The 17,848-nt window shown below is 38.7% G+C and overlaps 1 protein-coding gene across 1 annotated transcript; it reads left to right on the forward strand.

Moving 5' to 3' along the window:
* Positions 1–4,994: 4,994 nt before the first annotated feature.
* LOC122217057 (40S ribosomal protein S23-like) lies at positions 4,995–5,426 on the forward strand. Its single transcript, XM_042933955.1, has one exon. It carries the CDS (start codon positions 4,995–4,997, stop codon positions 5,424–5,426), a length of 432 nt encoding a protein of 143 aa, XP_042789889.1.
* Positions 5,427–17,848: the final 12,422 nt, after the last annotated feature.

The following is a 17,848-nucleotide window of genomic DNA, read 5'->3' on the forward strand; positions in this document are numbered from 1 at the left end:
TTGGTTCGCATATAGGCATACTATGTGCTGCTGTGTATGCTGTATTTTCACAATTTGTGAAGTTGTGCAAAATAGCCCCGAAACTTTCACATTAAAATCCAGGTTTCCGTCTTTCCGAGAAATCCCACAACATGCTGCAAGGGCTGCATTCCCTTAGAGTAATAACACACTGTTGCTGCAAGGAAGCTTCTTCCTGCAGATGAGTATATGCATCACAGTGGGCCACTGTCCCCACCTGACCCGTCACTAGTTTCACCTGACCCTATCACCTGCCTGGAGGGCATTTCAGTTACAATCTTAAATGTTCTTAATAAATGCAGAAAGAGGTCCCATTTCTCTGATTCTCTGATATCCTGAGTCTAAAAGTCACTCAACAATCTCCATGCTTTGTTGTTCTTAGCTATTTATGAGGTTAACAGGCCCTGTGTGTCCTTTTCAATAAGAATCTAACACCATTCTTTGCTTTAAACATACGTCTTACTTGGTAGCTCTTTGGACAGCAGCTGCAAGGCTGTTCTTTCTCAAATTTCAAAGCAACTAAAGAAAAAAGACAGGAAATTCAAGTACTTCACAGAACTTTTGGATGCTCTCCTGTGACTGATAAATGCATGCTGAAGGGTAAATTGTTACAACTGTCTATTTTTATGTGACCTGTGTCACATTACTTCAGTACAGGCTCTGAGTAAATATATTGAGTTTTCTGACATTCAAACTACATCAAGACATGTTCCTTGTACTTTGCAAATTTTATTGATTTATATTCCTGAGAAGATAAAAATCATGAAAAGAACAGAGTTCAGTTAATGCGTTAAGGCAGTCTGCTATTATCACAAATGAGAAAAAAATAGAATCCGGGTAGCACTGCTCAAAATAAAATGTTGATTTTAAAAATAATGATAATAACCAAAAAAAAAAAAAGCAATCTTAATAGTGTTTCTGGACATTACGTAAAGAAAATAAAGCTGGTTTTGCAAAAGCTAAAACTGTTGGCTAGCACTTGGTTGTAGTAACATGTGGGCAGTTATGTTTCTAAATATAATATAAATTAATCCTCTTGGTCATTAGGTATCATGCAGTCTTACCGTCCTCAAAACTCAGAAATGAGAAAATCCTCGGGGAAATTCTCAGCAGAAATGTTAGTGTGTCTGATAACATTAAGTAAAATACTCATTTCTGTGATTAATATACAATAAGAATGTATATAATAAAATATGCCTTAATGGAAAGCAAGTACCTAATGTTTTTAAAAATGAAAAAACTTCTAAAATGTTTTCTTGCTTAAAAATGTCCAGAAGCATCTAACACCAAAGGTAACGTATTTTTGTTTCTATTATTTAAAAAATAAACTTGAATACTACTGAAAACCTTTAGAAAATGGAATATTTGGGGAGATTTATAGGATTTCCTGATTAGGAAAAAGAATATTTAAAGACCTCTGACTACCTGTTCCTGAAATATTTCCAACTCCATTTTTTTAAATTTCTCTTTATTTTGTTTATTGATTTATTTTTGAGAGAGACACAGAGAGCACACATGCGCAGGGGAGGGGCAGAGAGAGAGGAAGAGAGAGAATCCCAAACTGGCTCCACACTGTCAGTGCAGAGCCTGACACAAGGCTTGATCTCACAAACTGTGAGATCATCACCTGAGCCGAAATCAAGAGTTGGACATTTAATTGACTGAGCCACTCAGGTGCCCCCCAACTCCATTTCTTTTTTTTTTTTTTTTTTAATGTTTATTTACTTTTGAGAGAGAGAAAGAGAGAGCCAGAACATGAGTGGGGGAGGGGTAGAGAAAGAGGGAGACACAGAATCCAAAGCAGGCTCCAGGCTCTGAGCTGTCAGCACAGAGCCGGAAGCAGGGCTCAAACCCATGACTCTAAGATCATTACCTGAGCCAAAGTCAGATGCTTATAACCGTCTGAGCCTCCCATGTGCCCCATCCAACTCCATTTCAAATGAATAAATTCTGCAAAAATATTTGATCCAACTATCTTTGATTCAAAGGCATTGCTGACATGGTTAGTCCTCTGTGAGTTTAAACTATTTTAAGTAAAATTGAGGGGTGCCTGGGTGGCTCAGTAGGTTGAGCGTCTGACTTCGGCTCAGGTCATGATCTCACCCTCTGTGAGTTTGAGCCCCACGTCAGGCTCTATGCTGACAGCTCAGAGCCTGGAGCCTGCTTCGGATTCTATGCCTCCCTCTCTCTCTGCCCCTCCCCTGCTCATGCTCTGTCTCTCTCTCTCTCTTTGTCAAAAATAAATAAACATTAAAAAAATTCTTTTTAACTATTTTAAGGAAAATTGAGCAAACTTAAAAATGACAACAACCTGGACCATTGTCTCCACTTTCTCCTCTATAGATGTGTGTGAGGTCTGTCATATGGGCTCATGAAGTAAGAACTGTCTGTTGGGTGACAGGGTAGGGCCTAGAGAGCAAAAGGTAGAGTCTTGCATATGGACAACTGAGTTAAAATTTACCAGGACAAAAATGAATAAACGTGTTGCAGGCAGAAGTGACAGTTTGTGGAGAATTATGATGAACACTGGGTATTTGGAGAAAATCAGAGTTTTTTGTGCCTAGAATGTAGGTTATAACTGAATAATACGGTGCTAGGAAAAGCATATCTTTGAAACCATACAGGTCTCAGTTTAAATCCTGATTCAGGTATTAATAAAATCTTCTTTTAGGTTAAAAAAAAAATTCATCATGGCAGTAGGGGACTGATCTGACTTAACAAAAATTTGCCGGAAAAAATACTTGGTAATCATGTCTGTTCTGTGCTCTGCATTCTGAGGGAAACATTGGCAACCCCTAGAGATTAGGAGAAAAGTTGTTTAATTTGAAGAAAGGACTATCTTTGAATATTTGAAGGACTTTCATACAAAAAATAAGAACAATTATGTGATCTTTCTGAGAATGGTAGATTTTATGAAAGGACATCTCCTTTGGACCAACAGAGCACCATGTAGCCACTGGATCTGCCTTAGAATGCTTTTCAAACACATGAGCCTTTTCTCTCTAGGAGGACAGGCTGGGGTACTGCTTAGCATAGAGGCTGTGAATGGAATGCCTGTAGCAGGCACTGGACTCCCTTTGGCTTTTAAGATCCTCTCAAACTCTAAGAAATCCCTATCAAAATAGCACCAGCGTTCTTCACAGAGTTAGAAAAAATAATCCTAAAATTTGTGTGGAACCAGAAAAGATCCCAAATGGCCAAAGCAATCCTAAAAAAGAAAACCAAAACTGGAGGCATCACAGTCTCAAACTTCAAAATATTTTACAAAGCTGTAATCATCAAAACAGTTTGGTACTGGCACAAAAACAGACACTCAGATCAATGGATCAGAATCGAGGACCCAAAAATGGACCCACAAACATATGACCACCTGATCTTTGACAAAGCAGGAAAAAGTAGCCAATGGAGAAAAGACCATCTCTTCAGCAAATGGTGTTGGGAAAACTGGACAGCGACATGCAGAAGAATGAACCTGGACAGCTTTCTTACACAATATACAAAATAAACTCTAAATAGATGAAAGACCTAAACATAATACAGGAAGCCATCAAAATCCTAAAGGAGAAGATAGGCAACATATAATCCAGTGAAGAAATGGGCAATAGACATGAACAGACTCTTTTGCAAAAAAGACATATACATGGCTAACAGACATATGAAAAAAATGCTCAACATCACACATCATCAGGGAAATACAAATCAAAACCACAATGAGATACCACTTCACACTTGTCAGAATGGCTCATGTTAATGATTCAGGCAACAACAGACATTGGCGAGGGTGCAGAGAAAGGGGAACTCTTTTGCACTGCTGGTGGGAATGCAAACTGGTGCAGCCACTCTGGAAAACGGTATGGAGTTTCCTCAAAAAATTAAAAATAGAACTACCCTACAACCCAGCAATTGCACTACTAGGTATTTATCCAAAGGATACAGAAGTGCTGATTCGAAGGAGCACATGCACCCCAATGTTTATAGCATCACTATTGACAATAGCCAAAGTAGGGAAAGAGCCCAAATGTCCATCAGCCGACGAATGGATAAAGAAGATGTGGTATAGATATACAATGGAATATTCCTCAGTAATCAAAAAGAATGAAATCTTGCCATTTGCAATAACGTGGATGGAACTAGAGTGTATTATACTAAGCAAAAAAGTCAGTCAGAGAAAGACAAGTATCATATGATTTCACTCATATGTGGAATTTAAGAAATAAAACAGATTGGAGCGCCTGGGTGGCTCAGTCAGTTGAGCGTCCGACTTCAGCTTAGGTCATGATGTCACGGTCCATGAGTTCAAGCCCCACAATGGGCTCCTTGCTGACAGCTCAGAGCCTGGAGCCTGCTTCAGATTCTGTGCCTCCCTCGCTCTCTGCCCCTCTTGCTGTTCATGCTTTGTTTCTCTCTGTCTCAAAAATAAACATGAAAGAAAGAAAGAAAGAAAGAAAGAAAGAAAGAAAGAAAGAAAGAAAACAGACAAACATAGGGGAAGGGGAGCAAAAATAATATAAAAAAACAGAGAGGGAGACAAACCATAAGAGAATTTATATAGAATATATATATATATATATGAAAATAAAGAAAGAAAGGAAGAAAGAAAGAAAAGAAAAGAAATACATAAGGCAAGCAGAGTGCCTTACAGGAGCAAGTGCTGTTTTGGAGGTTTTGCCTTTGGCTGCTTCATTCAATCACCCAGCAGTCTTATGGGGTAGAAATTGCTACCTCCCTTCAGAGGGAACTGAGGTTTAACGCAGTTAAGCAACTTGCTAGTGGTCAAAGAGCCAAGAGAACTGGCTTTGAACTTGTGTTCTGATTCTGAGACCAGTGCTTTTTAGGTTATGCATATTCTCTCCTTCCCCTTAGCAGAAGCAAAATGCCATTCAGAACAAAAGCCCTGTTTTCAAAACGTTTAAGGAAATAGGTGGCTCCTTCCTGCGCTGTTTCTCTCTTTGGCTCAGGCCCCTGGAACCCGCCAGATGGGCAAGTATCTCTGTCTCCATACTGCCAGGAAGTGCCGTAGCCTCCTAGGAGATCAGAAGCGGCATGGTAAACAGTACAGGGAAGCCCATCTGGGCACAGCCCTGAAGGCCAATGCTTTTGGAGGTGCTTCCCACGCAAAGGAAATTGTGCTGGAAAAAATAGGGGCTGAAGCCAAACAGCCAAATTCTGCCATCAGGAAGTGTGACAGGGTCCAGCTGATTGAGAATGGCCAAAAAATCACAGCCTTTGTGTCCAATGATAGTTGTTTGAATTTTACGGAGGAAAATGATGATGTTCCTGTTGGTGGATTTGGTCACAAAGGTCACGCGATCAGTGACATTCCTGGATTTGGCTCTAACATTGTCAAAACAGCCAGGGTCTCTCTTTTGACTTTATACAAGGGCAAGAAGGAAAGACCAAGATCATAAGTTTTGATGGTGAAAAATGACAATAATAAATTTTCAAATGCTAAAAAAATAAATTGTTTTTGCTTTTTTTAAAAAGTAAATAATATGTTTGTTAACTCTTTTTTAAAAATATAATTTATTGGCAAATTGGCTAACATGCAGTGTGTAAAGTGTGCTCTTGGTTTTTGCAGTAGATTCCCGTAGTTCATCACTCACACACAACACACGGTGCTCATCCCAACAAGTGCCCTCCTCAATGCCCAGCCCCCATTTCCCCCTCTCCCCCACCCCCTGCATCAACCCTCAGTTTGTTCTCTGTATTTAAGAGTCTCTTACGGTTTGCCTCCCTCCCAAATTAAATTTAAAAATAAATACTCAAGGAAATAAAAGTGAGCCAGACATTAGGTGAAAAGCTATAAAGTTTTAGCACACAGTTTCCAGATTAAGAGATAAAACATCTCAGGAGTGGGAAACTGTTACAAGACCAGGGCAAAAACTTAGCCTGAAAAATGAATCCATGAGCCTTTTCCCAAAAAGGTCTCTCCACGTCACTTACCGACGCACTTGGCACAGCGTTGGCATACTAAAAGTGACATATGAGGCAAGATTGGCTGATTGAATGAACTCATGAATTAATGAATGAAATTATATAAACCCAAATCATGAGGACAATTACGAGAATAGCACATACAACAAAAGGTTTACCTGCACAGAACACTCCGTGCTTAAATGATCTCAATCACCCTTGCCAATTTATAGGAAATCCTGGTTAATAATAATTAGTTCATTTTTACTGAGCATTTCCTCTATGCCAGGTGCTGTGCTAAGTATTTCACGCGGATTTTCTCAGTTATTGCCCACAAAAACCCTTTGACATCTTCCTGTGTAGCATGAAGATTGATAGCACAAGCTGAAGCCAGACTGGGTGGACCTGAATCCATACTTAATCAGTATGTCGGCTTGCACAAATTACTTAACCTGTCTGTGCTCAGTTTTCTAATCGGTAAAATGGGATAAAAACAGTTCCTATCTCATAGGATAAGGAGTTCTTAGATTAGCGCCTGGCATAGAGTATGTCCAAAAGTGTCACCTGTCACTATTCAGGTCGTGAGTCACACTGCCTGGACTCTAATCCCACCTTCACCTCTAGCTAACTATATGATGGTGAACAAGTAGTTTAATCTCTCAGAGACTCAGCTTTGTCATCTGTAAACAGAGATTCTAAATAATGCATCCTGAGGTTATTTCCTGATTACGTGAGTTAACGTGCATGTATCCAGCATACAAAAACACTCAACAAATGCTATTATAATCCTCATTTTATAGTTCGGAAAACAGAACTTTTCATGTGCCACTTGAGTGTGGTCTGGGACTCAACTCCAGACAGCCTGACTCCAGCATCCTAATTCATTTAGGGTGGTCTCAAGGCAAATGCTGAAACTTTGAAGAAATTCTCCCTGGCAATATTTTCAATTATACCCTAATTATTCTGGATATACCACTGGGTGAGACCTATATGTGTTGGACTGCGAGTAGTCATTTCACTAATAATCCTTTAAAATGGAGATATTTAAGTCTTGAAGCAATATCAGAAAATGTTCCAGAATACTTCCATTTCTACAAGCAGTAACGCTTGGCACCAGTGAGCTCAGAGAATCTTAAATACGTCTCCCTCCTTCCTCACTCCTTGTGTCTAAATTCCAGCTACTTCAAATCCCTTTAATCCTCTCATTTCTGATGTTCTTTTGTCTTGCCCTTGAAAGACCACAAGTTTGTCCACTGCCAAGCAGGGGAAAAAGTATGGGTCTTGTAGTTGGAGGAACATTTGGTAAATTACCATAACAATGGACATTATTTTGTAAATATTGAAACAATGTTCTTCATTTCCCCTTTAAGTGCTTTCAGCTTTTTTTCACCAATTTGAGCCTTGAGTTATTGTTCTACGAGAGGAAAGAGCCTCAAACAAAGACACTATTGATCAGCTTTGAATCTCAGAGCTGACTTTCTTGACCTCTAGAAGGGAAAGAGTGGACTTGAAAAGCAGACTGTCAGGAAAGATGTCTAAATCACAAAGCACCACTTGAAGCATATGGAGAGGTGGGGCAGGTGTCCCTGATCACAAAATCCAGGGAAATGACGTAAAGGATGTAGAAAGCCCATCCTTCTACCCTGGGTGAGGAAAAGCAAGCAAAAGTAGGTGAGACGTGTGTGTCCTGCTCTCCTATCTCAGAAGCAAAGCTCCAGACAGGGGAAGCATATTTGATTTAAGAGAATGCCTAAATCACAAAGACTTGAGCCCTACTTCACAGGAGGGAAGGAATGGCTTCAGAGTAAAAGTTGTAGCACAGTGAGATCATGCAATAAAAGGATCTTAGCTGAGTTGTCCTTAGATGTTCCCACCTGATGACAAAGTAGCGCACAAAAGTCAGCTCCTTTGGGTCCCTTGGGAATCAGCATGGCCACGGCCAAGTGTTCCAGGACTGAATGGATGTCACGGAGAGCTTATGGCCAATAACGAAAGAGCTACTTAGCCCTCATGCTGATTTGTAGAGTAGGCAGCAACCTCAGTCTCTAAGGATAACAGGGCGAGAGTGGTCGTAGATAAACAGGGACTGGAAGTCAGTATATAGCCTTGGAAATAAATCTTAAAGACTGTCTCTTTCCCTTCACCACAGGATACCCCTCTCCAATAGTCCCAGACACCATGTGGGAGAAAAGCAGGTTGAAAAGAAGGAAACCAAAATACAAAAATTTAGACCCAAAAAAATTCCAGGTTGCGTAAAGACTTAAACTAATGGATTAAACTAAAATTACTGGAATAGAATAAATTGTTCCACTTTCCTACTCAGCATAGATTAGGTACTTACAAGAAAGATTAAATAAGTCAGAGAGAACATAAACTTCATTTCCTGTTGACATCTGTGTACAGGGTATATGTCGATTTGTGATCCGCCTTATACTAATAGATTTTCTTTTTGAATAGTAGCCGATAGTTTCCAGAAATTTTATTAGCACAAAAGTCAACCATACAGAAAGGAATTAATTTATATACCATCTAACATGAATTCTGAGAACACTGAGACTCAGAAGTAATAATAACATACATTAAATGTTAACTATCTGCCAGTCACTGCATTGTATTATCTTCATTATACCTCTAATAATAGTAGGTACTAATAATAGTCCCTTTTTATAGATAAAGAAACCAATGCTTTTGAGGTTAAGTAACTTCGCCAAGGTCATTAGGTACACAATCAGAATATAAGGCCCCTTGACTCCAGAGCTCTTAACTGCTACACAGCCCTTACACTACCAGAGCCCAGCCTCTGCCCTGCATATTGGTGCTAGAACTGCTACATAGAAGAACTCTAAGGATAACCTTATGCATGTGGAAAGGAATTCACAGAGGTACTTGCAGATGGAAAATAAAAAGGAAGATAGAAGTGATATGTAAAAATTATTTCAGATCCATTCCAAGGGATACATTTTAGCAAAAATAGACTCTTTCTTTAAAAAATAAAAAGAATAAGGGGCACCTGGGTGGCTCAGTCAGTTGAACGTCCAACTTCAGCTCAGGTCAAGACTCATGGTTCAGTTTGTGAGTTCGAGCCCCCACACCCGGCTCACCGTTGTCACCTTGTCAGTGCAGCTTCAGATCCTCTGTCCTCCTCTCTTTGCCCCTCCCCACCTTGTACTTTCCCGAAAATAAATAAATCTTTAAAAGGAAAGATTACAATTTTTTAAATTAAAAAACAGAAATAAAAATAAAAACAACAGACAAAAAAAAAAAACCTTTATCAAATTGAAAGTAGTTCACTAGGGGTAATTTTTTAAAACCAAAGTTTTCTCCACTGATGGAAGGCAAGAAAAAAATAAAGGGAAGGAGAGAGAGAGGGGAGGAAGGAAGGAAGGAAAGAAGGAAAGGAGGGAGGGGCAGAGGGATGGTGCGGGCAAGGAAGAGGAAAAACAGGAAAGAGAACTTTGCATAGCAAAGACTCTAAATTTCAGGTGTAATTTTTACTTTGTAGTGACTGGCATTAGTTACAGAATTGATTTGATACCAGGATTCTTCTAACCAAAGTAGATATTCACTTAAATAAAGAAATGAAATTTACTGTATGGAGCATACACAGAAAAAAAATGATTTTAAATTAATTTTTAGAAACATTTTAATAAAAGTATATGAATATATTTCTACAACTTATAAATTTTCTATTTCTCATTTCTATGTAACTTTATAATGGTAAATATTGAAAGATATTTGTTGGATGAGTAAATACTAGAAGGCTTGAATCGTTTTTCATCCCCATATTCTAAGATAAACTTGAGAACTGTGTGCTTTTGGCCTCTGGAAATTCTTTTTGTACAAGGGGAAACATCACTGTTTCTTTTAGGCTAAAACCTGTAATCTATAAAAGCATTAAAATTTCATGTCCTAGAATTTCTTCACTGGGTCTGCTTCTATAAAAATGCCAAAAATGTAGACCAAAAAAAAAAAAAAAAAAAAAAAAAGAAAGGACCAGTTGAGGATCTAGATCAGTGGTTCTAAAAGAGTAGTACACGGACCTCTGGTGATCCATGAGCAACTTTCAGGAAGTCTATGAAGTCAGAAATTCAGAACCATCTTCGTAACAACGCTATGATGTTAGCGACTTTTCCAGAGTGTTGGCATTTGCACTGATATTACAAAGCAATAGTGGGAGAAATGGCTAATGCGTAAGCACAACTCAAGGCAATGGTACCCAATGTGCTTATAGTGTATGTTCAATAAAAACAGTAAAGATGAATAAAGAATAAAGACTAATTCAAAAAGATGTGCACCCTTATGCTTGCTGCAGCATTATTTACAATAGCCAAGCTATGGAAGCAACCCAAGTGTCCATCAATAAATGAATGGATAAAAGATATGTGATATGTATCATTCAGCCATAAAAGAGTGAGATCTTGCCATTTGCAACAACATGGATGGACATACAGGGTATAATGGTAAGTGAAATAAGTTAGAGAAAAACAAATACCATATAATTTCACTCATATGTAGAATCAAAACAAAACAAACAAATAGCACAATCAGACCTATAAATACATAGAACAAACGGTGGTTGCCAGAGGAAAGGGGGTTGGAGGGATGAGCAAAATGGCTGAAGGAGAGAGAAAGATACAGGCCTCCAGTTATGGAATGAATAAATCACAGGAATAAAAGGTACTGCATAGGGAATATGGTCAATGGTATTGGAATAGTGTTATACGGTGACAGATGGCAGCTACACTTGTGATGAGCATAGATAGCATAATGTATAAAGAAGCTGAATCACTATGTTGGACACCTGAAACTAACATAACATTGTTAGTCAACTGTACTTCAAAAAAGACAATAAAATAATACTAATAATGAACATTTGAAGAGCAAGCATTTCTTACTTTATTTATTTTTGAAAGAGAAAGAAAGAGAGCACAAGGCGGGGGAGGGGCAGAGAGGGAGGAAGAGACAATCCCAAGCAGGCTCCATCCACACTGCCAGCTTAGAGCCTGACATGACGCTTGAACCCACGAACCGTGAGATCATGACCTGAGCCAAAATCAAGAGTCAGCGCTTAACTGACTTAGCCACCCAGGTGCTCCCTGAAAAGCAGTTTCCCTTACTGATGTTCTTTACAAAGCAGTAGAAATGTTCATTTTATTAAAATGTAAGCCGTAAGTACATGTGTTTTTAATTGTGTGGAAAAAAAATGGTACATACACACATACCACTTCTTCATTTAAAGTTTTTTTTTTTAATTTTTATTAAGATATAATTGACATAAAACATTATATTACTTTCAGGTGCACAACATGAATAATTTGCATAAATAGTGAGATGATCACAATGAGTCTTGACATCATCAACACACAACGATTTCAATTTTTTTCTCACGATGAGAACTTTTAACATCTACTCTTTCAGCAACTTTTAAAGCTCTTTTGGTGCATATCAAAGTATAATGTTGGTCTTGAGGAAAAACACATGGACCATACCATTTGAGTTGTGAAAATTGCTCTTTTCATGGAACATCATTTTGTCTGAAAGATTCCACTGGCAGTCTTGATTAGGGTTATTCAACTTGCTTATTTGGCAGATATTTTCTCCAAAATGAACAACGAAAGCCTGTTACTTTAAGGAAAACAACAGGTAGTGTTTGTGGCCAATGACCAAATTTGAGCTTTCGACAAAAATTACAAGTTTGAAAACCTCATACCCAACATTGAGGTTGACAACTTTGTAATACAGGCTTTTCTGATAGGATCTGTGGTGATATAAATGAATGTGGTTTCATCATATTGTATAACAAAATGTGTTAACGTTTAGAAACAATGCATAACTCAGTAAACCAGTATTTTCCAAATTTCCAATGCATGATGTTACAAAACTAAGTCACAAAAAGATTTGAATGTAACAGTACACAGATAGCTCGATGATATGGCTTCAGATTTCACATTGCACCTTTAAAAAACTAACCCTTTCCTAGTTTGGAGGTAATATCAAAAAAGATTACTCATTCCAAATCATCCAGGAAGAATTAAAACTTTCACTCTTCAAAGATAACAAGATACTCTATATGGAAAACCCAAAGGTTGCACCAGAAAAACTGCTAGAACTAATCCATGAATTCAGCAAAGTTGCAGGATATAAAATCAATGCACAGAAATTGGTTGCATTTCTACACACCAATAATGAAGAAACAGAAAGGGAAATCAAGGAATTGATCCCATTTACAATTGCACCAAAAACCATAAAATACCTAGGAATAAACCTAACCAAAGAGGTGAAAAATCTATACACTAAAAAACTATAGAAAGCTTATGAAAGAAATTGAAGAAGACACAAAAAAATGGAAAAAGATTCCATGCTCCTGGATAGGAAGAACTAACATTGTTAAAATGTCAATACTACCCAAAGCAATCTACAATTCAATGAATCCTTATCAAAATAACACCAGCATTCTTCACAGAGCTAGAAGAAAAAACAATCCTAAAATTTGTATGGAACCAGAAAAGACCCCGAATAGCCAAAACAATCTTGAAAAAGAAAACTGAAGCTGGAGACATCACAATCCTGGACTTCAAGCTGTATTACAAAGCTGTAATCATAGAGACAGTATGGTATTGGCACAAAAACAGACACTCAGATCAATGGAACAGAATAGAGAACCCAGAAATAGACCCACAAATGTATGGCCAACTAACTTTTGACAAAGCAGGAAAGAATATACAATGGAATAAAGACACTCTCTTCAGCAAGTGGTGCAGGGAAAACTGGACAGCAACATGCAGAAAAATGAACCTGGACCACTTTCTTACACCATACCCAAAAATAAACTCAAAATGGATGAAAGACCTCAATGTAAGACAGGAAGCCATCAAAATCCTAGGGGAGAAAACAGGTAACAACCTCTTTGACCTGGGCCACAGCAACTTCTTGGTCAACACATCTCCAGAGGCAAGGGAAACGAAAGCAAAAATGAACTATTGGGACCTCATCAAGATAAAAAGCTTCTGCACAGTGAAGGAAACAATCAGCAAAACTGAAAGGCAACTGACAGAATGGGAAAAGACATTTGCAAACGCCATATCAGATAAAGGGTTAGTATCCAAAATCTATAAAGAACTTATCAAACTCAACACCCAAAACCACAAATAATCCAGTGAAGAAATAGGCAAAAGACATGAATAGACACTTCTCCACAGAAGACATCCAGATGGCCAACTGACACATGAAAAAATGCTCAACATCACTCATCATCAAGGAAATACAAATCAAAACCACAATGAGATACCACCTCACAACCATCAGAATGGCTAACATTAACAATTCAGGCAACAACAGATGTTGGCGAGGATGCGGAGAGAGAGGATCTCTTTTGCACTGCTGGTGGGAATGCAAACTGGTACAGCCACTCTGGAAAATAGTATGGAGGTTCTTCAAAAAATTAAAAAATAGAACTACCCTATGACCCAGCAATTGCACTACTAGGCATTTATCCAAGGGATACAGGTGTGCTGTTTCAAAGGGGCACATGCACCCCCATGTTTATAGCAGCACTATCGACAATAGCCAAAGTATGGAAACAGCCCAAATGTCCATTGATAGACGAATGGATAAAGAAGAAGTGGTATATATATATATATATATATATATATATATATATATATATACACACACACACACACACACACACACACAATGGAGTGTTACTCGGCAATCAAAGAGAATGAAATCTTGCCGTTTGCAACTACATGGATGGAACTGGAGGGTATTATGCTAAGCGAAATTAGTCAGAGAAAGACAAATATCATATGACTTCACTCATATGAGGACTTTAAGAGACAAAACAGATGAATATAAGGGAAGGGAAACAAAAATAATATAAAAACAGGGAGGGGGACAAAACAGAAGAGACTCATAAATATGGAGAACAAACTGAGGGTTACTGGAGGGGTTGTGGGAGGGGGCATGGGCTACATGGGTAAAGGATATTAAAGAATCTACCCCTGGAATCATTGTTGCACTATATGCTAACATGGATGCGAATTAAAAAATAAATAAATAAAATTTTTTTTTAAAGATTACTCATAATGACCTTTTTATGGCTACTAAATTACCCTTTTCAAATTATATATCTGTAAATATTTCAACCAAAATAACATAATGCAACAGATTGAATTCAGAAGCAGATATGAAAATTCAGCTATCTTGTACTAAGTATAAGAATTTCACAAATGTAAAACAATGTCATTCTTCTCATTAATTTTTTACCTTAGAAAAGATTAGTATTTTCACTAAAAATATTATTTACATTAACAGGCACTTGGTTTATTATTTTAAAATTTTTAATTAATATTTTTCTAATTTCTCAGTTTCTATTTCTAAAATGGTAAATATTAATAAATATAAACCATATAAGTGAAAATTCTTTGATGGGGCACCTGGGTGGCTTAGTCGGATGAGCATCTGAGTTCGGCTCAGGTCATGATCTCACAGCTTATGAGTTCGAGCCCAGTGTGGGGGTCTGTGCCGACAGCTCAGAGCCCGGAGCCTGCTTTGGATCCTGTGTCTCCCTCTCTCTCTCTCTCTGCCCCTCCCCTGCTCACACTCTGTGTGTCTCTCTCTCTCAAAACAAATAAACATCAAATTTTAAAAAATCAAGAAAACCCTTTGGGAAGCCTCACAGATATTTAAATGTATAAAGCATCCCTGAGACCAAAAAGTCTGAGACTACTGACCCACCTCAGTATTACATATTTCAATATTTAAATACAACAAAATGAAATGTTCACTCCAGATACATCAAGTGGGTCCATTTTGAAATCCAAACCTCCCTTGACCTTATCTCTCTCTTTCTCTCTTTTTTTAAATTTACATCCAAGTTAGCATATGTGTAATAATGATTTCAGGAGTAAAATTCAGTGATTCATCCCCTATGTATAACACCCAGTGTCGTCCCAGCAAGTGTCCTTCTTAATGCCCCTAGCCCATTAGGCATCCCCCCACCCACAACCCCTCCAGCAACCCTCAATTTGTTCTCTGTATATAAGAGTCTTTTATGGGAGCCTCTGGGTGACTCAGTTGGTTAAGCACCCAACTTCAGCTCAGGTCATGATCTCAAGGTTCATGGGTTCGACCCCCACGTCAGGCTCTGTGCTGACAGTTTGGAGCCTGAAGCCTGCTTCAGATTCTGTGTCTCCCTCTCTCTCTGCCCCCCCTTCATTCATGCCATGTCTCTCTCTGTCTCTCAAAAATAATAAAGATTTTAAAAAATTAAAAAAAAAAAGAAACATTAGGACTATAAAGGTCCTTCAAAACACGCGCGTCAACTCAACCTTCTCTACAAGGCAAAATTAAAGTTAGAAATAAATCTGGGAGGTAGAATGAAGGCAAAGAAGAGAAATGCAAAGCCACAGGGCCAAAATCCTTGGTCTCTCAAATTAGCTTGCTTAGCACAAATTCTCCTTAAAATTATTTATGGATACAAATAAAATGTAATTAACTTGCAATCAATACACTGGGGGTTTTGGGGCGCCTGGGTGGCTCAGTCAGTTAAGCATCCGACTTCAGCTCAGGTCACGATCTCACGGTCCGTGAGTTCGAGCCCCACGTGGGACTCTGGGCTAATGGCTCAGAGCCTGGAGCCTGCTTCCAATTCTGTGTCTCCCTCTCTCTCTGCCCCTCCCCCGTTCATGCTCTGTCTCTGTCTCAAAAATAAATAAACGTTAAAAAAAAAAAATTAAAAAAAAAATACACTGGGGGTTTTGTCCACACTGAAAGAGAAAGGAAGCAAATGGCACCTCCCCTCCATAGCCTGTCCCTTGCTCTCTGAGGACACTGACTGCCTGGAGGTGGCTGATCCCTACAGCTCATCCCAGTTTTGGAGGATGGACATTTGTGTGGCAGAGCTAATGAATGTGACATCTAAAGCCACAGCAAGCAGAACTCCAGAATTACTCCAGTAATTATTCAGGGGTGTTTTCTGGCATTCTTTCAAAACAGAAAACTTGAAAAACCAGCTTTTGCTGCAGGCAGAATTCTAAAGTAATCACTGAGACATTTGCAATGATACATAAACTTTCCTCTCTTAGGTAAATAGAGGTACATACCGGAAGTGCGATTTCAAAACAATCTGCGCCAAAATAATCCACATTGACCTGAATAGTCAGACAATTAAGCCAGTAGGGAAGTGGCCTGGGGTTTTGTTTGTTTGGGGAGCCAGGATTGGAAGATAACTTGAAAATTCTGGAAAGTGGCTTAATTCTCGAATTTACTTTCTGCATGCTCAAAGAGTAAGACGCTGTCATTTTTACCCAGATCATCAATGAAAAAGAAATTATCTGAAGTTTTTTTTTGAGATTTTTGGAGGAGATATAAACAAAATAGAGTGAGAGATGAAAAGAAGCCTCAAAATGCCCCTGGGCCAGCCTGAGAAGCAGCAAATTCCCTTTCTCCATACTTATAAATCATTAAGGCCATATATGGTAAATGAAATACAACATGTTTCCTCTCCCTTTCCCTTACATTGGGTTACATAACTACCCAACTGAACTTTATGATGGATGGGTGTTTGGGGTTATCTCAAACAGCAAAATGGTTCAGTCTTATGACCCAATTCCGTTATCAAGGAAGCTCTAAGCTCCAAACTGCAGCATTGCATCTATTATTAAAGACGATTTTTCTAAAAACAGATTCCATTGTTAGAAGCTTTATTACCAGAAGGTAAAATCAAATAAGGAAGCATTCTGTATCAGGGGGTGAAAATATAATTAAATACTAAACTTAATTTATGTTAAAAACATTCCAACTGGTTATGAAGACCATGCAAAAATGTATAAAAGGCAAATCAAAGGATAAATAAAACAACTGGGATAGAAAAGTTTGCTTCCGAGTGATCAAACTATTTCATATTTGTGTATATATTTTTAAAACTATGCTGAGAAAAGGGGAGCCTGGGTGGCTCAGTCGATTGAGTGTCCGACTTCGGCTCAGGTCATGATCTCACAGCTTGTGGGTTCGTGCCCCACGTCTGGCTCTGTGCTGACAGATCAGAGCCTGGAGCCTGCTTTGGATTCTCAGTCTCTAACCCACTCACATTCTGTCTCTGTCTCAAAAATAAATAAACGTTAAAAAAAATTAAAAAATAAAACTATGCTGGGAAAAGAAACAAAGGAATTATTATATACAAAAGATGTTGACTTTTTTTTCATTAGAATGGTAAACGTTTGTATTTTTTCATCTTTTGTTTTCCAAATTTTTGCCATACAGGGAAGAAAGGAAGGGGAAGCTGTAAGCACACTGCCTGGTGGCCAAGGTGACAGCATCTCTGGGGTGAGCTCCAGCTCCCAAAGAAGCAGGTGACAATGACCACTTACCCCTCCATCCTTGAAGCTTCTGAAAACAAGCCTCTAGGGTTCTCTGTGTGGCTCACTCCTGACTCATTCCCTCCAAGGACACAAGGAACCTTTGGAAAGGAAAAGGGACAGCACCTGGGGCTGACTTCAGTCCTACCTGCCTCCACCAGCTCAACCACGCACCAAAGAGCATCTCCCTCTCCACTGGCTGGAGCCACTTAAACGAAACTCCCCCCCCTACCCCGCCGCCCCCCACAATTATATCAGCGAACAATTTATACTATAGTGTGGTATTGAACATTTAAAAGGTTAAAAACATGAATACCTAGGTGGATCAATGCCTCTGAGGCAAAGAGCAATCATCATCCAGAAGGGAAATAAACGGACACAAGAAAGGAAAGGTGGAGCTTGGAAAGACACATTTTTCAGCTTTCCCAATTCCACCTAAAGTTGGTCCTGTTCACTCTCCTGTGTGGGATGTCTGAAATGGACAAATGGAAGTCGTGTGCTGCGGCATTCTAACTATTCAGCGACACCTAACAGGGGTCCAGCTCAAGCCTAAATTA

The sequence above is a fragment of the Panthera leo genome, chromosome B1 (assembly GCF_018350215.1).
Source record: "Panthera leo isolate Ple1 chromosome B1, P.leo_Ple1_pat1.1, whole genome shotgun sequence".
NCBI lineage: Eukaryota > Metazoa > Chordata > Mammalia > Carnivora > Felidae > Panthera > Panthera leo.